This window comes from Trichoderma virens, assembly GCF_000170995.1.
Source record: "Trichoderma virens Gv29-8 chromosome Unknown TRIVIscaffold_91, whole genome shotgun sequence".
Taxonomy (NCBI): Eukaryota; Fungi; Ascomycota; class Sordariomycetes; order Hypocreales; family Hypocreaceae; genus Trichoderma; species Trichoderma virens.
This window is the reverse complement of record NW_014013658.1, coordinates 1,535,331-1,558,594: the sequence shown is the minus strand read 5'-3', so window position 1 is coordinate 1,558,594 and position 23,264 is coordinate 1,535,331. Positions and strand designations below refer to the sequence as shown.

The following is a 23,264-nucleotide window of genomic DNA, read 5'->3' as shown; positions in this document are numbered from 1 at the left end:
GAAGGCTGCCTAATCCGGACCGACACAACCCTGAACGCCACAACCGCAGCTGGAGATCGTGAAGTTTTTGTCAAACTCTGAATGTTGACGGTAGATTGCCTTCTTGTTCCGGCTAGCTGGCGGCTTGTGCCACCAAGAATCTCCTCAGAGTTGGAGATTGACCCGCACTGTATGAGGCGACACGGAGCGTGCCACAAGCCTCTCGGACTATCCCCGCATTGGTGACATCGACTTTGATGTCTCGGAGGGAGATGGAGAAAAGATGAGATATTATTACAAAGAACATAGAGGTAGGAAAACGAATTTGCGGCGGGTTGAATTGCCAGTTTTGAGTTGTTGAAAGTAGCATCATCACTATTCGTTGTTCAGTTTTCCCAAGCAAAACCACCATTGCAGCATTTCTCACAGCCAGTATCAATCATGGGCAGCCAGTTTCCTTTCACTTTGGCCGACTCAAGCCTCGGCCAGCTGAATTGTCTTGTGGATGGAGAGTCTGTCGTTGCCAAATCCGGCAAACGTTTCGATGTCATTGACCCTGGCTCTGGAAAATCTTGGGCGTCGTGTCCAGATTGTCGCGAAGAAGACGTCGATGCTGCGGTTCGGTCGTCACATCGAGCTTTCCAGAGCTACTCAAAATGGACGCCCAGGCAGAGAGCGCAGACGTTGCTAAAGTGGCACCAGGAGATTATCGCTGCACGAGATGATCTGGCGAAGATTCTGGTCCACGAGACGGGGAAACCTCTTGCGGAAGCCTATGGCGAGCTCGACTATGCAACCACTTTTACTTGGTGGTTCGTAGGAGAGGCAGAGCGAGTTCAAGGATCTTCTATTGTCTCGGCGATCCCTGGTCGGAGGGCGGTCACCATCAAACAACCGGTTGGAGTTGCTGCTGCTCTCGTGCCCTGGAATTTTCCCATAGCCCTGACTCTTAGAAAGGCGAGTGCAGCTCTGGCTGCTGGCTGTACCATGATTGTCAAGCCTTCCCCTGAGACGCCCATCACGGCCCTGTCCGTGGCACGACTTGCGTTGAAGGCTGGATTCCCTCCAGGCGCCCTCAACGTGCTTACAACGAGCCTTGAAGGTACGCCAGGGCTGGCAGAGGCACTTTGTCTTCATCCGCTTGTTAAAAAAGTAACTTTTACTGGCAGCACTAGGGTTGGAAAGATCATTTCCGGTCTATGTGCGAGAAATCTGAAGAAATCCACCATGGAGCTTGGAGGCAATTGCCCTTTCATCATCTTTGACGATGCCAATCTTGATCAGGCGCTTGGACAACTCATGGGACTTAAGTGGCGACACGCAGGCCAGGCTTGCGTTTCCTCAAACAGAGTCTATGTTCAACGAGGCGTGTATGACAAGTTTGTCGACCTCGTTATCAATGCTGCGGCTCTGTTGAAGATGGGCCATGGTATGGCCGAAGGTACCACTCTGGGTCCAGTTACCACACCAAGGAGTCTTGATAGAGCCGAGGAGATGGCCAAAGATGCTCTGGCCAAGGGAGCAAAGATAGTATTTGGCACCGGCCTCAGAGATGCGTCTGGCAGTGGGGGATATTTCATGGAGCCCACAGTCTTGACAAACATCACAGACGACATGCTCATGAGCCAAGAGGAGATTTTTGCACCTCTGCTGGGAATCTCAGTATTTGACACGGAAGATGAAGTTATTCAAAGGGCAAACAATACGGCCATGGGCCTGACTAGCTACGCCTTCACAAAGAATGTGGATAGACTTTGGAGGCTCTTTGAATTGTTAGAGGCAGGCATGGTTGGCTTGGTAAGTGGTTGCCTGGTTGGTATCCTATTGGAGAAAACTTTTGCTAATGCAAGTTTGGCTAGAACACTGGAAACAACTCTTCAGCAGAGGCACCATTTGGAGGCATCAAGGAAAGTGGTTCAGGCAAGGAGAGTGGAAAGGACGTGGCCATTGAAGAGTTTATGATCACAAAGAGTGGCACGTTTACCATTGAAGGCTTGTAGGTAGTGAGTGTTGTGAATACGAACACGGCTCCATAGGTCTTTCTCCTGGAAGTTTGCTATGTTTTAGATGAGCGGACTCCTCTGCATGATTTTATGGTGACTTGAAAAGCGGCAGTCTTTGAGCCGAGAGGGAGCTATTGGTGTGGTTTCCGCGAACATTGTACATCAAAACCTATGAATGAATCAGAGATGACCATAAATATTAATAAGTACGAACTTTGGTAGATAGCGATAGCTTTCTCATTTCTTTAAACTTGATCCTGCTACTCTTTGGAATCACTTCTCGCAAAGATATATTTTAATACTCTTTCAGCGTTAAGAATACAGTAAGAATGTCGCTTGGTAGCATATTCATCGGTTACAGGCGTCTGCTCATGGCAATTAATCGGTCTATTTAATAAATTCTAATCTGAGCGATAATGGGCCAAAATGTGTTTGCAATTAATGTAAGCAGCGTCATCACACGCATCTTCCACCATCCACCTCGAGATTCACTCCTGTAATAAATGAAGCCTCGTCGCTTGCAAGATAGCAGCAGGCATTTGCAATGTCTGCCGGTGTTGACGGCCTACCAAGAGGAACCGTCGCCACAAAAGTAGAGATATCCGTAGATCCCAGGAAGAGATTGGTCCTGTCGTGTTACACATGGTCAGTAAAGGGTGTAACATTATGATAGCCTGCACATTCACTCACATTCCTGTGACGCCAACTACTGGAGAAACAGCATTGAACCGAATCTGTTTGGGGCCGTATTCAGAAGCCAGCGCCTTGGTAGCGGTGATGGCAGCTCCCTTGGAGGCGCTGTACCATGCCAAACCACCCCGAGGACGGATTCCAGCTGTTGATGCAATTTGGATGAAGTTACCAGGGCGGTTCTCCTTGAGCAAGTATGGTACAACAACTTGTGTCGACAGATAGATAGATTTGACATTGACGTTCATCACCATGTCAAATTCCTTCTCCGTTACGCTCTCCGTTGCCTTGTTTGAGTAAGAAGCACCGGCGTTGTTGACAACGATATCTAGCTGTCCATATTCCTTGATAGCCAGCGCCAAAGCAGCCTCCCAGTCGGCCTTTTGGGTGACGTCGGTGCGAATAAAGACACCGCCGAGCTCAGATGCAACCTGCTTTCCAGCGTCTTCTGAGAGATCCGCGACGATAACTTTGGCACCTTCTTGGGCAAACTTTGTAGCAATGCCTCTACCAAAGCCAGAAGCGGCACCAGTGACGATGGCAACCTTGCCCGCGAGACGTTCTGACGACATTTCTTTTTTGAATCGTTGGAGAAAATGCTATGATGGAGGGGTTTGTAGAACTTGTAGAATGAAATAAAGTAAAAAGTAAAGACCGAAACTGCTAAATGATTGAAAGTGAGAGCTATAGATGCAGGAGTTTTTGTCTGATATCATGCACGACCATGAACCCCTCTCGTCGCCATGACTTCAAAGCGGTTCATCAACATGTCAGTCCGTATACAGTGCGGCGTCCCTTGAGCCAATTTAGATCCACTGACTAGGGACTCTTGGTTAAAACCGGCTGTGTGGGGAAGCTTGTGAAGGGGCGTTTGCATTGCCTCTCCGCGGCTGCGGGGTTGTCCGGGGGGTAATAGTTCCCCGTGGGACGAAGATGGATTGAGTAATAATTATCTGGTAGTTGGTTCCTGTGATCACAGGGACCTACCACTTCCTTGGCATGGGTGTTGAAGCAATGATGGAACATTTCGTCTAAAGAGCCGATCTCGGATCAGAACAAACGCCGACGTAAAACCCAGTGAGAGTCTGGAAAGCATAGAATGTGATGTAAGACGGACGGTGATTACCGGGCCAGACTTCTATCATTGCATACGAAAAACAAAAACCCCGAAGGCGCTAGAAGTATTTGCTGTCACTCATTATTTCAATTTACTACTGTTGCATTACCAATTCTACGACTGTCCTACACAATGGCTCAGACATTTCGCATTCTCGTTCTTCCAGGCGACCATGTCGGCCCCGAAATCATGGCGGAAGCCCTCAAAGTCCTCGACGTCGTAGAAGAGTGTCGGCCCAATCTCAAGTTTGAGCGCACTTTTGACCTCGTTGGCGGCAGCAGCATCGACAAGCATGGAGTTCCCGTGACGGAAGAGGTCCTCGACAAGGCCAGCAAGAGCGACGCCGTGCTATTCGGCAGCGTGGGCGGGCCAGAGTGGGCAAACGCTTCTCCTAACCCAGAGGCCGGCATTTTGGGTCTTCGGCAACGGCTGGATGCCTTTGCAAATTTGAGGCCATGTGAGATTCTGGTCCCTTCTTTGCTTGCAGCCTCGCCTCTGAAGCCGGACATCGTCAAGGGCACCAAGTTCATCGTCGTCCGAGAAAACTGTGGTGGCGCGTACTTTGGAGATAAAGTCGAAAAGCCCGAAGTCGCATCAGATCTATGGGTCTACGAGCCCCGGGAGGTCGAACGCTGCGCTCGTGTATCGGCCGCCGTGGCCCGGATCCTCGGGAAGAACGGTGACGGCAAAGGCGGCGACGGCCCGGCTGTTGTGTGGAGCGCCGACAAGGCAAATGTCCTTGCCAGCGGAAGGCTCTGGCGCAGAGTCACGCAAGACGTCTTTGACAAAGAATTTCCAGATATTGAGCTGCGCCATCAGCTTGCGGATAGCATGGCTATGCTAATGGTCAAGCACCCTCGCGGTTTCAACGGCGTGATTCACACAGACAACACTTTTGGAGATATTCTATCTGACATTTCGGGTGGCATCGTGGGCAGTCTCGGGACGCTGCCGAGCGCGAGCATTTCTGGCATTCCAGGGCAGGGCAAATGCAATGGCATCTACGAACCTGTGCATGGGAGTGCCCCAGACATTGCTGGTAAGGGCATTGTCAACCCGGTTGCGCAAATCCTCAGTCTGGCCATGCTTCTACGGTATTCCTGCGTGCTTGTGGACGAGGCGGCCGCCATTGAAAAGGCAGTTCAGACGGTATTCGATTCAAAAGAGGCCGGTGGACTCGGCATTCGGACAAAGGACATGGGAGGCGAAGCGGGGACAAAGGAGGCTGGTGATGCGATTGCTGGTGAGGTTCGGCGTCTCTTGCAAGTGAGCTGAATCTGGTGAGGTGATATCATTGAGGATGTCACCTTGGATGGAATGTATAAAGTGCGAATATCTACTCAATTTTTGCAAATCAGAAATCCGGGTCACCAGGTGCTTGGTGCTTTAAAAAGTATAGAGGCCTATGGATTTCATGTATCTTATTAAACCAGAATAGCGAACCACTGATATATTGCGCTGAAACTGCTCACTCGGCTAAATGGTATAGAGAGACTTCATGTTCATATCTCAAGTGCCCACCTGGGATTACCAAGAACTCTATGTTACGAATACCAAAGAAACAAGAAAGCGCAAGATTGAACTCTGTTGTGTAAAAGAACTCTGCAAACCCAGTGACATTCAGGATAACATCAATAACATCGCAAATAATATTCTGTTAACAGTACACCCGTTTCGACAAGCATGGCCTTCCAAAGACTACATATGTGCTTAATCTAGGTAGGTCTACAGCTCGAAAAGTGACCTGGACAGCATCGAAACGTTTCACTAGACGATTTGAAGAACGCCGCCAAGGGATACTGCATCATGACTTGATATTTTGGGAGTAACTATGTGCCCGTATCTAGCATCCCGGCTACTAGAAAGAGTTGAGAATGTCGTAAGAACGCCGAATAAAGATCTTGTATTACACTTACTTAAATAAATACGTGGTTCCTGGAGCATCTACCTATACTCTCGATCCTTTCTGCTACTCTCGCTGCTTTCTACTACTATCGCTACTATCTACTACTATCGCTACTATCGCTACTATCTACTACTAAATATATAACCCTTTAATATCTGCTATTATTACTACCCAGGCTGCTTTAGGCCAATCCTTAATAGATTCGGTCAGTATAAAGGCCCATAACATAAAATTAGGCCGACATACTAAGTGTTCCAAGACCGGAGGGGGACTGGAAATATCGTTGCCAGGAGCCGAGCTTGCACTGCTGATTTGTCGCTGCTTGGCCAAAGAACTCGACGCTGGTTGCTTCCTCTGGATGGATGGGGAGCTTTTTTTAATGGCGATAGTAGCTAATTGCTCTTTCTTTTTGAGGCCCAGCAGCCTGAAATATTTATTGATTGCATCGATATCATAGGTTCCAAATGCAAGCTTGACTGCCTCCACATACTCCTCTGGCAACTTGGGGTATACTGCTGATAGAATGAGGTAAGGAGGCGACGTTAGGCCTACTAAGCCAAGCATTTGGTGTCGTAGCATCTCTTCGCGATACAGCTTGTGTGATTGTATAGGACTTCCGGCAGGTTCCACTGCGTAACTGTGGCTTTTGATATGTTCGATCATTTGCTTCTGCTGCCAAACATTGAGCTGGGTAGCATGCGCCCAGTATTTGCGCACACAAGCTGCGCCATCGGCATATCTCTCATCGTCAGGAGAGAGTTGCAACTCGTCCATGGTCAACGGTATTGGCTTGAGCTGTGGCATGGTTGGCACTTGGTTTGGTCTCAGGGTCACTGGAGAAGGAGAATGGCTATTAAAGAAAATGGAGAATAAGGATCGAAGTTGCGTCCGCAGGCGTCGATCGTGAAGTAAAAATTGAGACGTGGGATAACCAAGGTAATTGACTACATGTACCTGTGGAGTTGTACCAATTCACTTCACCCTCACACCAAGGACTGAAAAAAGAAAAACGTGAAACGCGCGTTCTCAATGAGGCTCTCTGCTACCTGTGTTTGTCCGCGTCTGCTACCTGCATGTGCCTTGGGGAATTTTTTTTCCCCATCTTGTGATCATTTGTTGTATATACCAATTAAAGTTAGAAGAAGACTCCTCTAAGAACCCTATATGACTCGTCGTCTATGAACCGCCACAGCTGGTCAAGAAAGGAGATCCGGAGTGGCAAGACGGCATTTACTGCATATATGCATACCAATCCCAAGCCACTGTTTTATCTCAGGCCGACCAAGAAGAGATCCGAAATATTATATTTCGCATCAAATACGTTCATACCTCCCTCAGGGGAAGATGAGCTATTATTACACCCGCTCATGATAGCCGAAAATGAGAAGATCAAAGAAGGCTGCTCCCCGTCATGGGCCGTTTACATTATCCTCAAGACGCTGTACGGCACTGACTTGCCCCTGATTATGTGGCATGCACTAAAATGAGTGCATGTGGCTATTTAGCACCCCAAGTTAGTTATTCAGCATCCCGCGTCTTAAATTCAATGCTAATTTATTACCTAGACATTGATCAGAGCAGATACTAGAGGCATATATCGAGAGATCGGAAAGTAGCGAGAGTATCAGAAAGTAGCGAGAGTATCGGAAAGTAGCGATAGTATCAGATACTCAAGGAACCGTGTATCTACTTAAGTAGCGGCCATAAGATGGAGGTCGATTGATGTTAAACATCAACGCCTTCGGGAGCAGCAGGCCTTTTGCCAGTGGCAATTTCCAACAGGCTCGTTGAGGCTTCCACATATGCCTCGACTGCCTTCCGAATCGCTCGAAGCTCATTAGTTTGAGCTTCGGACTTCTCGTCCATCTTCTTCTCTAGAGCATTCAGCGCAGCTTCAAATTTGTCCATCCTCTTTTCGAGTTGCCCAATTGCGCAATCACAGCGTGCTCCCTTGGCAGCCGGCTTCTGGGCGACAGTCTTGGCCAACTGCAAATAGATAGAATCACGGCGATTCTCATTGTTGGATTCGACGACGATCTTTTGGGTTGCGTCCTCTCCAGCATCCTCTTCTTCTGTTGTTGAATCTTCCTCTGATGTCGGCGGGGAGGATGAAATTTCCACGAGCGGTATCTTGTTTCTGCCATTCGATGGTGTCGGACATCTCTCACTGCAGGGAATCTCTATGGCAGGTTCGGCAGACAGATTCGGTAGACTCGACAGGCTCGACAGGCTCTGCACCATCAATCGCGAAGTACTCATGTGTATGGCCGCTAACCTCCGTCTTGAGGTCCTCATTGGCATCCCTCAAGCTTTCGACCTGTTTGCTCAGTTCCACGGTCCCTTCTGTCAGCTTGTGTACCTCTTTCTTGAGCTGTCCATTTCCTTTTTTCAACTTGGCAAACTCACTTGCCATTTGCACCATATGTTGCTGGAGTCTCGGGGAAGGTAGCAGCAGGTGCCGTGGCCTCGTCCATTGATCTTCTCATGGTCTACAACAAGCTTCCGGTTCTGCTTTTCTTGGAAGAGGAGGCTGTTGGATCCTTCCTTCATTTGCCACAAGCGTTTCACATGCAGGGCATTGGTAGCTTCTAGTCCTGCCGCTTGGGCAAGGAAATTCGCCTGGGAATTTTGAGGGCATTGGGCGTTCATTGTAGTTGATGCTGATGGCGTCTTCTTCGCGGCGTTCTCGAGATTGCCGGAGTTGATCGCTTTCCGCTTCGGCGTCGATGTTATGGCAGCGACAATTGGTGTTGTAGCGATTGGTGTGGCAGCAACTGGTGCCATCAGTGCCTGTTGATTCGAATGCGCGGCTTGGGGGGTGGCAGCAGGAGCAGCACCAAATGCCATCGCTGGTGTCTGGAGGCCTTGGGAGGAATTCAGAGGAGCACCAAAGAAGCTCATTGCTTGCATATTGCTTTGAGTTGTGTTGGATGATGCAACGAAGAGACTTGGTGCCTGCTGGTTCAATGTTGTTTCCAGTGCTGGTTGATGGCACTGCAAACATACTGGCTCCTTGTTGCTTGCTTTGAGTGGCACTTGGTGTGCCAAACACATGTACTGAGACGAGGGTTTTCTGGCTCGAGGCCCGCGACGCACCCGCTGGAGTTGCAAACGGGTTCACCTGCTTCTTTCTCAAAGTTGTTGGGGTCTTCTTCAACTTCGGCCATTTTGCACTGTATCGCTTGCCTTTCTCCGTGTTGGCGTCGTATTTTCTCGCCTTCTGTGTCGAAGAACGTGCCCTGAAATATTTCTCTGTGGCATCGACCAATGCCATAACATGGCCAGCGGCACTGTTACTCGAAGAAGCGCCAAATGGTTTCGCTTTGGTGTCGGCGTCTCAGCAGTTGGCTGAGAGGTAGATGCGGTCCATCACGAGCGGGTTCTTCGTCTTCCTCATCGGAGTCCATGGAATCTGCAATGGTCTGTTAGATCTAGCTATGAATCAGCAGATAAACGCGTTGTCACTAACCGGTTCCCACCATCGCATGTCAATAAGTCAGAAGCTGCTGGTGAAGAGTTCCGAAGCCATAAGTTGGGTGGAACGTTTCGCGAGAGTGACCGTCCACTACATAGTCGCACACACTCTGGGAGAGAGCTCATCTGGAGAATGAGGGCCATGGGTAGTATCGTTACTCATCTGGGTCCATCTGTTAGTATCAGCTTATTTGGAGTGAGGAATTAAGACAAACGTTGATCATCGAGTATGGAGAGACAAAAGAGTATGGCTGAAGGAGAATATGAGAGTGCTGACTTCAGAATTCAGAATTCAGAATGCCCATATCCATGCCACCAACTCTGTCTGTGAGATATCAGAGAGAGATCACAGAGAGATCACAGAGAGATCACAGAGAGACCATGAGCGAAAAAGGCAAAGGCAAAAGACAAACTAAATGGGAATAAAAAGGGCACAGAGCTCAACTGCAAGCAAGCAAGGTGACTGGGGTCTGGAATGTAATGATAATGAAGAAAGAGTAACTAGAGCGACTGGAAATGGAGGAAGAATAACTGCAGCAGGTGTAGCAAAGTCACATGATCCCCATCAAGCTCCCACAGGTAGGACGGCCGGCAGTTTGCAGCAGCTGTCAATTCAGATCTCATTGCAAACGCGTGAGCACGCGCCCACGCGCACACGCTCAGTGAATTCGCGTTGTTTTCTACAGTATTCAGATTCGAAAAATAGAACATCTAATGGCGAGATAGCTCTTTGGGTAGTAGAATGCAAGGAAGACAATGAGGGTTAATATCTGTCTCCAATGACAGGAGGCTGTTAGACATTAGTATCAAGAAGTAGCAATACGATATGAATATAATGGATGCAGTTCAGGACAGAATCAATCGTATATCAATGGCACGACATACCTAGAGGAGAATTTCATGAACTAAACATGTATGTCACGATTGCGACATGGGATACACAGCCGGGGAGGACAAAGTATCCGGGAGAGGAGGCCATCTCAAACGTTCCCTAATCGAGGTTCAGGAAGTCAGGCCAGAACTTGAAAGACAGAAAAATCAGAAAAAACAATGCATGTTTATTTCTGTGTAGCGAGACGGCCTCTACCACAAACTAACGCCAATCCAGAGTTCCCTCTTGTGATTCCGTATCGCCATTGTTTTTCACACCACCATATTCCCTCTCCCCAAACAATTCAATCCACCGATGGCTTAGTGTTGCCCCGATTCCATGGCATCGGTAGCCTCGGTAGCGTTTTCCTGTGACTTGCGGGCTTCTCCTGCATCTGCTATGATCTCCTTGGCAAGAGCTTTCAACCTTGCAATGGCCTCTTTAAGCGTCGGTTTCGTAGCATCGGAGCGCGATTCTGCTTCTTGTCTTTCCTGTCCTACGCCAGCGTCATCTTTTGCGATATCGAACTCTTCTTCACCCGGAGGCCGGCGCTGACGCTTGTTGATAGACACTTCTTTGTCGACAGTGCTCAGAGGGGCTTTTTGTTTGTTTGATGCTCTTCCGGGATTGAGCACTTCTCCTTCTTCTTCGTCATCTTCTCCCTCTTCCTCATGATGGTCAGAAGTCGCCGTAGCACTCGAAGAGGACGAGTTGTTGCCCTGTGGCGCTCCTTCAGGCATCTCTTGATCAGTAACGGTTATTTCAACCTTAAGCTGCACTGTTCGGGGGGCTGCGAGGAGAGCAATCTCGTGGCGGAGAAGAAATTTCGGCTGGTCTTGTTCCATGTCTGCTATCACGGTCGTCTGGCAGTCTTCCTCAAATCTTCCGTCTTGAGCCCGCCGGTAACTCTGTTGCTTGGTTTGTAACTTTTCTTTGCAACGCAGTAAGCGTGCGCGATGTCAGAGAGCGAAGCGCAACGTGGTTGGATGGTGATGTGTTGGTTGGGGGGAGGGCTAGGAGAGAGGTGCATGAATAAGGAACGAAGAGAAGATGAAAAAGAAATCCTCAAAGATCTCAAACGCGAACGTTTAGTTGTCAATGGGCCTCGCGTTAGCGCGTTAACGCGTTCCCTCTATGTGCGTTTGTCAGGAGGAAGTGATCTAGGACAGCCTGCCAGGCGGCAACCTGGGATTCTCAGTTATCCTCAGCCCTGTCTGCCAACTGACGCATCCAAAGGTGACATGACATGGTGGTATGAACCTTTTCTCCCGTCAGTGTTCCTATCGCCTTTATTTTCGTATATCTGCAGCCATGAGGTTATTACTGCGGCCTGTTTAGCTTCATTCGACAATATCTTACAATACACTTCATCAGTAAAGACAAGTTTATGGATTTGCCTGGACAGTTAAAGACGAAGTCGGGAAGAATACATGTGATAGATATTTATTATTTTTTTATAGCAAGAGAACGTCCACCGCCAGCCACCCCCAATCTGGTCGCCTCTTTTGATGCATTTGAGAACATGTATAGATCAAGTTTCTCTAGTAGATCAAGTTTCTCTAGTAGATCAAAGTTTCTCTAGTAGATCGAGTTTCTCTAGTAGATCAGATGTTTATTGGCGAAGGGTATTGTAACACAGAACTCGGCGTTGGAAAAATAGGCATTGCACTTTCATTGTTGGTTGATGGCAAGATATCTTGTGCAATAGTGCTTAATCTCGCACTTCGTCGTCGCTTGGGTGCTGCTAGTACATGTACGGAGCTCTCGCTGGCACTGAGTCGGCGCTTCGGTGTTGGCGTTGCGACGGAAATTGCAGCGGCAATTGGAAATGTCTGATCTGCGGCGATGGCAATTGGAGATATCTTCTTAATTGGCGTAGATGTCATGAATATTGCGCTATCGTCGGCGCTGATTGGCGATGCGCGGTCTTGCGTGGCAGCGGCAGCGAGTAATCCCTGACTCCGACGAATTGGTGGAATTCAGGAGTATCAAATGTCTTCGAGATGAATATTAAATGGCCCGACAATAATATATATATATATATATATATATTGGCTCCCAAGTTCTGTACTTTCCAAGGGAGCATAAAGGTACGGCGAATAGGTAAGTCACAGTAAATATAGGGAGTGGCTATTCAGCATCCCATTCTTACATTTAAAGCAGCCGGCCAGTGGGTTGTAATAACAGCAGATATTAAAGGAATATATAAATAGTAGCAGATAGTAGCAGATAGTAGCAGATAGTAGCAGATAGTAGCAGATAGTAGCAGATAGTAGCAGACAGTAGCAAGAGTAGAACATACTTCAGAAACTAGCTAGATGCCTACTTCAAACATGATTTGGTATAAGCAAAATGCTCACAGCGGATATGTTGAATCATTTGTTCCTGCGCTTCTGCATCCATCTGGGTAGCATGTGCCCAGTTGGCCTCAACACATGCTACTGCATCGGCTAAGTCTTCATCATCTTTTTTATACAGTAGATCAGCGATATTCAGCTTGCATATTATACTCACCATTGAATATGTAAAACTGCTCCCAACGGACCAGACGGTTTAGCCATACTGCTAAAGTCATATGACTCTCTAACCAGCGGCTTGATCTCTTCCAGGAACTTTGCCTAGAGAGTATCTATGGAAGTACAACGCGTATGCTAGTTTTTACGACCTTTATCGTAGACAAATGCCGTAGGGTCGACTGCTGACTTTGGCCAGTTTGGCTCTGAATTCTCGAATGAATCCCTGGATGTCTTCTTTAACCTCTGTGGTCTGAAGGATTCCGATAGGAATACTGCTCCACTCGGTATCGTTTGGTGCTGCAATACTCTCCGGAAGACCAAGCGCTTTAAGGGTTATACGAAGACTATCCACCATAGATTCTTTAGGCTGGACACCTTTGGGGATCGGCGAAGCGTTTTGTACGAGCCGCTTTGGTGCTGATATAGAGATCTCGCTGGTATCAAGTCGGCGCTTAGGCGTAGGTATCATGGAGATGGCGCTGTCATCGCCACCGATTGGCGATGCTCCGTCTTATGAGCTATTCGGCCTGCCGTTCTCATATTTAAAGCCGCCTGGGTAGTAATGATAACAGATCCCTGCTAGAGGATTATATCGATAGTAGCAGAAACTATCGATAGTAGCAGATACTCTAGGAACTGTATATTATCTATTTAAGTAACGGTAATGAAAGATTTTTATTATACGTTATTACTTCGTTTGGAACTCCTCTTAGTCGCTGGGGTGCTGCACTTGATGAATACCGTCCCAAATAACCCGGAGGCGAGCGAATATGAAACCAGCCTTGAGGAGGAAATGGACAATAGCAATTCTGAAGACGAATAACAAGAGCCTACTGGTACAGGGACCTGGGTGGTAGGTAATATTGCCCAGCCTAAAATAAAATAATGTCCAACGGCGGCTAATAAGACGTTGGGGAGGTCATCTTCCAATAAAAAAATATAAACATGCATTGTTCTTCCCAACTTTGTCTCTACCTGTGGGCAAATCCACGGACCATTTCGTCCTGTGGTTGGTGTATTTAAAGTTGTCAAAATGGTTCTCGTCATCATTAGCTGTAGCCATTATCCGCAGTCATCATCTGTCGAACACATGTTCGAGATACTGAAGAAAAACTTGCAATCCAAAAAGCCTGTTGCCTGGCCAGATAAGGTCAGAGAGATGCCAGCGGCTAAAAATCCTAGAAATGTCACTTTGGAATTGAGAAATGCAATGTCCGATTGCAGTGCTCTTAGGTAGGGTGCAAAAAAAAAGCAGCACAAGTATATTCTCCAGCAAAGATCAAAGTATAACAAATCCCCATCAATATTAAACACCTGATTTGCAAAAGCCACACTACTCCTTCTCTTTACTCTCAATCGTAATGCTTAATCTGCCAGTAATTTCGTCAAGTTCACGCTTCTTTCTATCGCGTCGGTCTGTATAAGCCAAAAGCGCCGTCCAAATCACAAGGGCAATACAACAAGCGATCATAGCCCACATTCCTCGCTGTAAGCTGGATTAGTAATGTTTTTAAAGTTTTTTTTTAGTCAGAAGTAGCAAGACTCACAATAAACCACGGCGCATAGGAGGCTCCGTAGAAAATAATACTCCACCTGCAAAACGCAACACATCGTCAGTAAATAACACAACAATCGCTTCAAAGATATAAAAACAATACGAACCACGCATTTATTGCGTTATTCCCGAGATTCATGCCAGCAAGGACGACTGCTCGGAACGCGTGTTCTTCGTATCTCATGGAGTCGTTACACCAGGCGAAGAAGGTTGCTTGACAGGCATAGACACTGCCGGATATATATAGGGCCACCATTGTCACCGTAGTAGAGTGAGAGCTTGTTGGATTGTGTGATGCCACTAGAATCATGATGGATGTAGAAATTCCCACGATTCCAATGAAATATCCTACAAGGTATCTCTTACCATTGAGGAAGTCTGTCAGTGTGGCCCAGAACAAAGTCGAAACAATGCCAACAGCAGGAACTCCAGTAGGGTAATTGTTTAGTTGAGAAACTGTGTATTTGGTTGTGGGGTGGCTCTTCAAGTAGAGTCCAAGAAGTCCGTTTGAAGAAAACGACTCTGTCTCTCCGGCAATGACCCAGAGCATGACGAAACCCCACCAGTACCAGGACAGTAGGACCTTCTTAAGGAAGCGCAGAGTAATGGGCGAATGCTCTTCAACAACGGGTACACGGGCAATGGCCAGGCTTTTCTCATCGTCTGTGAGATAAAAGGCGGTCGTGTTGCTGGGCGTGTCTGGGAAGAAGAAGAAGCCATACAGTGCGACTGGAATGGTAAGAAGGCCGTCGATGATAAAAAGCCAGCGCCATCCTGCGAGTCCGCCACGGCCGTTGAGGCTTGAGTGAATACCCGTTTGAATGAAGCCGCCAATCATGCTGCCAGCCAGGCCAGATGAAGTGAAGATGCCGCTGCGCTTGCCCAGTTCGCGCTCCGTGTACCAGGCACCCAGGATGTAATGCGTGCCGACAAAGGTAGATGCCTCGAAAATTCCCTGGAAGAAACGGATGGCCATGATGGATTGCGGTTTGTGGACAGATGCCGTGACCATGGTGAGGCCGCCCCAGCAGAGCATCATCAAGGGGAACCAAATGCGTGGCTTGACATAGTAGAGGGAGAGATTTGAGGGGACCTGGCCCAAAACGTAGCTATGAGCCCGATCTTGTTAACTACCAGTCTTTTTTGTCTCTCCACAACTCCCTCCATCTCTACCAAGAGAGTGCAAGATTAAGTAGTCACTTACCCAACTGTGAAGCAAGTATTGATTACATTGAGCTGGTTGCCAACAAAGCCCAGGTCCTCTTTCATGCCCGACAGGTATGCATTGTTTAGGTTGGAGCGGTCAAGCTGGTGAGACTTTGGTTAGCTGACATATGTGCTTACGAGACCGGATACAGCACGTACATAGTTGATGAAGTAGCTGAGACAGCAAAACGTCAAGATGAAAAAGTCAATCTTGCGTATCAGCGTGCGTTCTCCAGGCTTATAATCCGTGTGGAAATAGTCGCGGACTTTTTGGTGCACCATTTTGAACTGCCGAGGAGGGTCGAGCAACCTCCGGTTTCCTCTCTTAGAACAAGACAAGAGGTCTGTGAAGATTTTTCCCGGACAAGGACAGCGAGAAATTATACGCCTCAAGAGATCCTGGGAACAGATTTCTCTTTGCTGGTCAATCTCTGGAAGAAGAATACGAGGGTGTTTGGTGGATCTTATGAGCTGGATGATCCCTCATCAGTAATCGGCCACACCCCCGTCGGATAGTCGTTTGTTGTCAAGCGCCCCTCGTCGTCGGCTAAAAAAAAATATCCATGTGAACGGAATCAGTGCCCGGCAATAAAAAAAAACAAGAGAGTAGTATCGTAGTGGCAAGATAAGAGACGCCTTTCAGCCACCCCCGTTATCTCCAATCTCTGCCTAGTACGATGCCCAGATACTAGGACATGTAGTGCGAGTTCGCGCGCCTTTTCGGCTTGTCGCGTGAGAGCGGTGATGGACTGGATCAAGTGCCAGATACGCCCATTTAGTGGAATGGCTGACTCTTAGAACTGAGTGGTGTTTAAACTAAAAAGTTGGCCGAGTTTAGACCCCTGTTGGGGTTTGGCATGGAACCCTTTAGCGCTGGTTCGAGCCATGCATTGTCATGTTTCCAGGAAACTCGACAACCCATGGCACTAGTACTGATACTTCTAGTCTCAGGGCTACTTGACGAGGGCGTCATCAGTCACCGGCCGGTGAATCATCAAACGTGGGGAAGCACAAAAGCCCCCTCTTTGGAAGGGAAAAGCTGGGGTAACTGGGGGCCGAACTCGAGGCTCTCGAGGCAAGGCTCCATCCGTTTGTCGAGAGCTGGCAGCATCTCGTCGCTGAGAACTGCTAATTTCCAACTTTTCCTCTCTCTGCCATGCGGAGAAACAGGCCTCGAACTCCGGTAGGCTGCCGAGCAATTAACCAGAGTCGCACTATGGAGCTGCGATAACGAGATCGGTTCCTTGCAACCCCCGCAGACGGACCAAATCCTTTGCTCGCCTACATACATACAATCTATCCACACCACGCATCGAGATGCTAGACATCCCCTGATCTTTTCTCTTTTTCACCTTTCTTCTTCTTCTCCTTTCCCCTTCTCCTCTTATTTTCCCCTCTCCTTGTTAGCTCACACCCGCCACCCCCCCTCCCCCCTCCCTCCCCTGTTGTCTTCGCCCTCTTTTGGTTGCCTTCCCGATTTGCCATTTGACAACCTACCAAATCGAGCAAGCTGGGAATGGCTTCAACTTCCAACACCAAGGATGGGGTTCTTCAGCAGCGCAGCAAGCCAGTCGGAAAGCCGCGTGGCATGCGCCGGGATCGGGACTGTCGCAGCTGCAAGCTAAGAGACGTCAAGTGCGATCTGAACAGACCTTCGTGTGGAGAAGTGGGTATGCCCTCATTCAGTCCTTGTTATCTCATGCCTCGTGTCTTATGCGCCTTGTTGCTTGGCTCTCCCCCTTTCCAGATGACATGGCATGACATTCCATCAATGCTCATCAAGTGTGTGTAACAGTGCATCGCTGCCGGTGTGCCGTGTGGCGGCTATCCGCAGCGAGTCATCTGGGTCGGAGCCAGCTCGTCGGCAAAGGATGGCTCGTCCACGTCCCCGTCCAGCACGCGCCCTCGCCAGGCCAGATCGCAGTCGACGCTGTCTCGATCCAGCGACTCGGGTCACACCCCGGATCGCCCGGCGGATTCCTCGCTGTCGCCGCCTGACCGCCCGGCGTTGAGCCCCGGCGACGAGCCCATCAACTGGTCCGAGGCCGACCAGAACAGCTTCATCCGGCCGCTGGTATCGCTGTGCCAGCAAATCATCTCGCTGGACGGCGATGCGTTGCGGAGCAACCACTATCTGTCCGTCGAAGCCCTGCGCCTTATCTCGCGGCTGCGCGACTTTGTCCAGTCCCGTATCGATGGCCATCCGGCTCGAGCTTCGACTGGCGCCGGAGACTTGTGGGAGTCGGAGGCCATGGCGCGATACCGGCTGGACGCCCTCATCAGCCTCAAGGATACGCTAAAGGCGACCAACCCTTTTGCTTTTATCGGCATCGCGGCCTTTGCATTCTTTGAGGTGTGCGACAGCGGCTTTGGCGACTGGCAGCGCCATCTCTACGGTGCCAAGTCGTTGCTAGACTATCATTGCAAGAGCCGGGCTGAGTTAGACACGTTATCGCGAAGCGTCACCGGCCTGAGCGAAATGGTAGTTCGTCTAGTCTGGTTCGACACCACGGGTAGCATCATCCGGGGGACCTCAGACCTTATCTTCGAGAGCTGGCACCGCGAGCTCCTGACAGATAGCTTCTTCCGCACGGTTGGTTGTCCAGCCGACACTTTCCAGCTCTTTATTCGCGTGGCGAGTGGTGAGGTGGCCTCCAATCCGTCCAACAGCGCGATTCTCGCCATGGAGCAGCTTCTTAAGCTTGGACAAGGCTCTACCGACTGGGACCGTTCAGCTGATGCTTATCGCTGCGCCGGCGTCATTGCTGTGCTGACACGCGTTGATGAGGAGCCCTCAGCAGAGTCTAAGGCAGCTACGATTTCCCTGGCGGTCGACCGGACGTGTCAGATCATTGCAGCAACGTCTTCATCTTCGCAGTTTTACATTCACATGGCCGTTCCGGCGTATCTGGCCGGTATCAACGCGAGCTCAGTGAAGCAGTGTGATGTTATACGGGCGTACTGGCATAATTGCAATCATGCAGGCGTTCGACGATACCCAGATGGCTTGGCCAGATGCGAGGACCGGTGGAAGATGAAACGACTGGTGTAGCCCAATAGAGGAGACGGGTGGTTGATCTTTTTTATTTTTCTTAATTTACTTTTATTTTTTCCTTTGTATTGGCGAGATGAAAGCGATTTCTAGGTAGTTTGTCTCTTTTCTTTTTCATTTGGAAGGATATACGATTTATTTTATGGGCTATTAAAAGGGTATATGCTGAATTCAGCAGCACGGAACGGATTAGGGAATTATGTTTATTGATGCTTTTCGTCAGACGAAAAGGGTACTGGCAATTTGTGTCTGTCAATACTTTACAATAGTATACGGAAAGGCCATTGGACAATAATTTTTTGGCAACATCTTTCATCCATTCATGATATTAATACCGTAATACTTACTTTACCGAGGACTCGGGCTTTGGTCTGTGTGAATAGGTTGGTAGTAGTATAACTTGCCGTTCAGCTAGCACTACTTGCATTCACTCCTTGTAGCGTCGGTAATGTGCATGATAATCTACATTGATACTATCTAAATTCTACCTTATGAAGGCAGTCTATTTACGCAAAGTAATAGGACAACATGATCAATTCTATCTTTTCTTTCATGCTGTTTGGTGCATCATCATATAAACACAGATGCGTGTATCTTGTTATGAAGTGACCTTTCGTCTTTACCGAGTCATTGTTCCGTTCTGTGCCATCAAGTGTCCGAGTGTCAAAGTTATGTCGATTAACAAGCCTGACGCCTACGTACATACTACAGAATGTTGAGCAATTCATACCTACGCAAGCATCCCTCACCGCAAACCCGTCGCTATCCTTGTCGTCGTTCACTCCTTGAGCATCCCAACAGCTAATAGAGGCGCTAATGCTACTAAAACAGGTCTCACCTCGTTCCCTCGGCCTGATGCGCCGCCACTGGCTGTGCATCCCAGACAGATCCGTGCTCACAGCCCCATGAACACGGCTGATAATCATCCTGATTAAGCTAAAACATTGTCACCGTGTTTGCTCAGCTGAACATTCAGCTTAGGGCTCGGGGACAAGACTGGATATCATGCCGGTGCTAGTATCAACTATTGAATCATCCGCGACCTGAGCAAGATATTAGCAATGCCTCACATTTATCCCTATCAGGAATATCGTCTTTCGAACCAGTGTTTAGATATCCAACAATTCAACTAAAAGCTGGGGTACATGGCATCAAGCCACCAGCGGCTAGTTGAGAGCACGCCCCTCCTCTTCGCCATCTCCACACCAAAAGATATGGTATCAGAACCTTAATGCAGTGCCGCACATGGAATCGTCCATGCCGAAACAGGCAATCAATCTATCATCACATCTCCTCGGCATGCGGAGCGATAAGTTGGTGGAGAAGAAGGCGCATCTCTCCTCGGGAAAAGGACAGAATCATGGCATCGGATCCCCCCCCCCCAGCCACTGATCCACCTTTTGGAGATGAATTAGTTCAATCTCTTGCTCGTTTCGAAGGAACATGCATTCGTATCGGCAACGAGACCCATGGCAAGACGGATCCTCTGACCCCGGAAATGCGAGAGACCCCGCACGGGGCCAGCCTCAAGCCATTCATTGTAAAGCCTGATGAAATGGAAACATGCGTGTTTATCGCATCCCGGACAGGATATCCGGCATCGGGTGCGGCCAATGTTGGCTTGTTCTTGGCGCCTTGAACCGTTTGGAGAAAAAGAGAGAAGAGAAAAAAAGGATACATTAGGCCCAAGAGCGACGGCTCAAGTAACAAGCCCCGACTCTAACCTTATCCTTGTCCTCTTCCAAGCCACTGCCGGTGATTGAACATACTCTCTTTCCCAAACGCCTCCTCTTCGTCTTTTTTTCTTGACGAATATACTTGACAAGAGAGAAAGTAACAAACAAAGATCACGTCGAGATGACAGTCTCTGGAGATTCCAACCTCACCAACGGCGCCAACAGTGCGGCCAACGGTGTAAATGCTGCCAGTGGTGCAAAGCCATCGTGGGAGGAACTCAGCGCGAAGAAGCGCAGCGAGTTGCAAGCCTCTATACCTAAAGAATGGCGCATCCCAGAAAACTTGATGCCTCCAGATTCACAAGACGACGTGACAGGTTGGCCTGAGGCGTCTGGATGGTTCACAGAGGAAGAGCTGGCCATCACCAGCTTGACTGCTGAAGAGCTCCTCTCCAAGCTGGCGACAGGTGCTTTGAAGTCGCTGGATGTTACCCAGGCGTTTTGCAAGCGAGCAGCTGCGGCGCATCAGCTTGTAGGTTCCCCTTCCTTGTCTCTCTTGTTTCACTTTTTCTATTCTATTCTCCTCCTGGTTGCTCTGTGCTAACCAAGCCTAGACAAATTGTCTATCCGAAATCTTCTTCGATCGCGCCATCGCCATGGCCCGCGCTCGAGACGAATACTTTGCGGAAACAGGCAAGCCGATGGGCCCTCTACACGGCCTTCCCATCTCGCTCAAGGACAACATCAACGTCCAGAACGTTGATTCTACGGTGGGTATGGCGGTGCATGTGGGCGATCCAGCCAAGGCCGACGCAACGCTGGCCGAAATTCTGGCCGAGGCTGGCGCCGTCTTCTATGTCAAGACGAATGTGCCCACAGCCATGATGATTGCTGAGACGGTCAATAATGTATTCGGACGCACCTTGAACCCGAGAAACAGGCGAACGACGAGCGGTGGCAGCTCTGGAGGAGAGTCTGCGCTCATTGTCATGAAGGGCAGCCCCGTTGGTGTTGGATCAGATATTGGTAAGAGCATCACATCCACAATGAGAGAGGGGAGAGGGATAAGAAGCAAAATTGGAAGCGGATTTCTCCCTCCACCTCCCTGAGCGCCGATAGCAAGGACAAAGAAAACATAGCTAACATGCAACAACAATAGGCGGCTCACTTAGAATTCCAGCTGCCTGCACAGGCATCTTTACACTTCGTCCTTCGTCCGGCCGTTTCCCCGTACGAAACTGCAGATCCGGTATGCCAGGCCAAGAAGCTGTCGCCTCTGTCAATGGCCCATTGGCCCCTACACTTGAGGGCGTCAAGCTGTATAGCAAGGCTGTCATCAACGCCCAACCCTGGCTCCGAGACCCCAAATGTGTGCCGATCCCCTGGAGAGATGCAGAGCTTCCCTCGAAGCTCCGGATTGGCGTCATGTGGCACGATGGCATGGTACAGCCCACGGCGCCCGTAGCTCGCGCGCTCAAGCACACAGTCTCAAGGCTCAAGGCCGCTGGCCATGAGATTGTGGAGTGGGATCATGCTGACCAGGCCGAGGGCTACCTGCTGATGCAGCGCATGTTTGTGGCTGATGGCGGCATGACTATCAAGTCACAATTGGAGCCAACTGGTGAGCCCTTGAGGACCGAGATGGCACCCTATGGCGTTGCACGAGAACTCAGCACTGCGGAGATGTGGAAGCTGCACTTGGAGAGGACTGATTTCCAGAATCGCCACTTGGATAGATGGAACAAGGCCGGTCTTGACGCTCTTTTACTACCCACAATACCCTTTAACACTGTCAAGAGCGGGACGTTTAAGCACGGTATGTGATCATTTCGCCTGCCTCTGTGCATTTTGGATACTGTTTGCTAATGATGGGATGAACAATCACAGTGGGATACACCGGTGTCTACAATGTGCTTGACTACTCTGCTGTCTCATTCCCTACCGGCTTGGATGTAGATGGAAGCATCGATGTACGCCGGGAAGACTACACTCCCCTCAGCGACGAATGCAAAGACATTCACGAAACCTGTACGTATTATCATCCATTATAAGAGCTCTGACGTGACTATGATGCTAACCAGTGCGATGCATAGACGATGCTGATTTGATGCATGGGCTGCCCATCAGCTTACAGCTTGTGGCGCGGCGGCTGGAAGAAGAAAAGGTTCTGGCCATGACTGGGCGGGTATTAGAAGCTCTGGCTGCATAAGAACTAAGATGGCTTAATGTATACAGAGATGCCGCTGCTTCTGTGTTGTAACATATAAATAAATAGCATAAACATAAATTTAAACAGCGAAATATGTTTTTAAAGTTTTTTTTTTTTTTTTTTCTTTCTTTCTTTTTCTTTTTCTTTTTCTTTTTCTTTTTCTTTTTCTTTTTCTTTTTCTTTTTCTTTTTCTTTTTCTTTTTCTTTTTCTTTTTCTTTTTCTTTTTCTTTTTCTTTTTCTTTTTCTTTTTCTTTTTCTTTTTCTTTTTCTTTTTCTTTTTCTTTTTCTTTTTCTTTTTCTTTTTCTTTTTCTTTTTCTTTTTCTTTTTCTTTTTCTTTTTCTTTTTCTTTTTCTTTTTCTTTTTCTTTTTCTTTTTCTTTTTCTTTTTCTTTTTCTTTTTCTTTTTCTTTTTCTTTTTCTTTTTCTTTTTCTTTTTCTTTTTCTTTTTCTTTTTCTTTTTCTTTTTCTTTTTCTTTTTCTTTTTCTTTTTCTTTTTCTTTTTCTTTTTCTTTTTCTTTTTCTTTTTCTTTTTCTTTTTCTTTTTCTTTTTCTTTTTCTTTTTCTTTTTCTTTTTCTTTTTCTTTTTCTTTTTCTTTTTCTTTTTCTTTTTCTTTTTCTTTTCTTTTTCTTTTAACTCTAATAGCGTCCATCTCTTGTCTTATTCACAAAAGTGAGCATGGCATATTGGTATACCTTAACAGAAGTATCCTCATTTCTACTACTTGCGACAGGTGGGATAGTTGACTGGAGTTTTCAACACATGTGTATTTGGCAATGTCAAATATCTTAATCAAATCTAAATCCAAATCCTCCTATCACTATTATGAAAACCACGAGCACTCTAGATGTGTATGAGCCTTACACCACTTGCAGTTAGTTAAGGTGACACACCCTACACAGTAGATGCACAGGCTTCGGGGGAATGAGTTAGCTCATGCTTTGATTCCGTTGACAAATACTGCAAGATTAGTGAAGGAGAAGTAGCGAGTTGACTATACTTTTATGAGGA

General features: G+C 48.1%; 10 protein-coding genes across 10 annotated transcripts; 4 read left to right on the top strand and 6 right to left on the bottom strand.

Annotated features, from left to right (window-relative positions):
• Positions 1-420: 420 nt before the first annotated feature.
• Positions 421-1,979, top strand: TRIVIDRAFT_39675 (uncharacterized protein; the record flags this gene model as incomplete). The annotated part of the gene is made up of 2 exons (XM_014094973.1): positions 421-1,776; positions 1,839-1,979. The coding sequence occupies 2 exons, from the start codon at positions 421-423 to the stop codon at positions 1,977-1,979; spliced, it is 1,497 nt and encodes a 498-aa protein (XP_013950448.1).
• Positions 1,980-2,438: 459 nt separating this feature from the next.
• On the bottom strand, positions 2,439-3,244 carry TRIVIDRAFT_64937 (uncharacterized protein; the record flags this gene model as incomplete). The annotated part of the gene is made up of 2 exons (XM_014094972.1): positions 2,439-2,610; positions 2,673-3,244. The coding sequence occupies 2 exons, from the start codon at positions 3,242-3,244 to the stop codon at positions 2,439-2,441; spliced, it is 744 nt and encodes a 247-aa protein (XP_013950447.1).
• A 677-nt stretch (positions 3,245-3,921) lies between these two features.
• On the top strand, positions 3,922-5,604 carry TRIVIDRAFT_210987 (uncharacterized protein; the record flags this gene model as incomplete). Its single annotated transcript, XM_014094971.1, has 4 exons — positions 3,922-5,055; positions 5,279-5,380; positions 5,454-5,508; positions 5,561-5,604. The coding sequence occupies 4 exons, from the start codon at positions 3,922-3,924 to the stop codon at positions 5,602-5,604; spliced, it is 1,335 nt and encodes a 444-aa protein (XP_013950446.1).
• Positions 5,605-5,862: 258 nt separating this feature from the next.
• TRIVIDRAFT_228175 (uncharacterized protein) lies at positions 5,863-6,499 on the bottom strand (the record flags this gene model as incomplete). Its single annotated transcript, XM_014094970.1, has 2 exons — positions 5,863-5,874; positions 5,942-6,499. The coding sequence occupies 2 exons, from the start codon at positions 6,497-6,499 to the stop codon at positions 5,863-5,865; spliced, it is 570 nt and encodes a 189-aa protein (XP_013950445.1).
• A 921-nt stretch (positions 6,500-7,420) lies between these two features.
• Positions 7,421-8,862, bottom strand: TRIVIDRAFT_206891 (uncharacterized protein; the record flags this gene model as incomplete). Its single annotated transcript, XM_014094969.1, has 4 exons — positions 7,421-7,927; positions 7,971-8,066; positions 8,102-8,609; positions 8,702-8,862. 4 exons carry the CDS (start codon positions 8,860-8,862, stop codon positions 7,421-7,423), a joined length of 1,272 nt encoding a protein of 423 aa, XP_013950444.1.
• A 1,498-nt stretch (positions 8,863-10,360) lies between these two features.
• TRIVIDRAFT_64941 (uncharacterized protein) lies at positions 10,361-11,288 on the bottom strand (the record flags this gene model as incomplete). The annotated part of the gene is made up of 2 exons (XM_014094968.1): positions 10,361-10,971; positions 11,267-11,288. The coding sequence occupies 2 exons, from the start codon at positions 11,286-11,288 to the stop codon at positions 10,361-10,363; spliced, it is 633 nt and encodes a 210-aa protein (XP_013950443.1).
• Positions 11,289-12,707: 1,419 nt separating this feature from the next.
• TRIVIDRAFT_228172 (uncharacterized protein) lies at positions 12,708-13,025 on the bottom strand (the record flags this gene model as incomplete). Its single annotated transcript, XM_014094967.1, has 1 exon — positions 12,708-13,025. One exon carries the CDS (start codon positions 13,023-13,025, stop codon positions 12,708-12,710), a length of 318 nt encoding a protein of 105 aa, XP_013950442.1.
• Positions 13,026-13,889: 864 nt separating this feature from the next.
• Positions 13,890-15,599, bottom strand: TRIVIDRAFT_39634 (uncharacterized protein; the record flags this gene model as incomplete). The annotated part of the gene is made up of 5 exons (XM_014094966.1): positions 13,890-14,042; positions 14,104-14,149; positions 14,219-15,220; positions 15,316-15,419; positions 15,477-15,599. The coding sequence occupies 5 exons, from the start codon at positions 15,597-15,599 to the stop codon at positions 13,890-13,892; spliced, it is 1,428 nt and encodes a 475-aa protein (XP_013950441.1).
• A 1,234-nt stretch (positions 15,600-16,833) lies between these two features.
• On the top strand, positions 16,834-18,369 carry TRIVIDRAFT_39606 (uncharacterized protein; the record flags this gene model as incomplete). Its single annotated transcript, XM_014094965.1, has 2 exons — positions 16,834-16,983; positions 17,113-18,369. The coding sequence occupies 2 exons, from the start codon at positions 16,834-16,836 to the stop codon at positions 18,367-18,369; spliced, it is 1,407 nt and encodes a 468-aa protein (XP_013950440.1).
• A 1,857-nt stretch (positions 18,370-20,226) lies between these two features.
• TRIVIDRAFT_232505 (uncharacterized protein) lies at positions 20,227-22,354 on the top strand (the record flags this gene model as incomplete). The annotated part of the gene is made up of 5 exons (XM_014094964.1): positions 20,227-20,577; positions 20,660-21,071; positions 21,205-21,861; positions 21,933-22,073; positions 22,139-22,354. The coding sequence occupies 5 exons, from the start codon at positions 20,227-20,229 to the stop codon at positions 22,252-22,254; spliced, it is 1,677 nt and encodes a 558-aa protein (XP_013950439.1).
• Between the last annotated feature and the right edge of the window lie 910 nt (positions 22,355-23,264).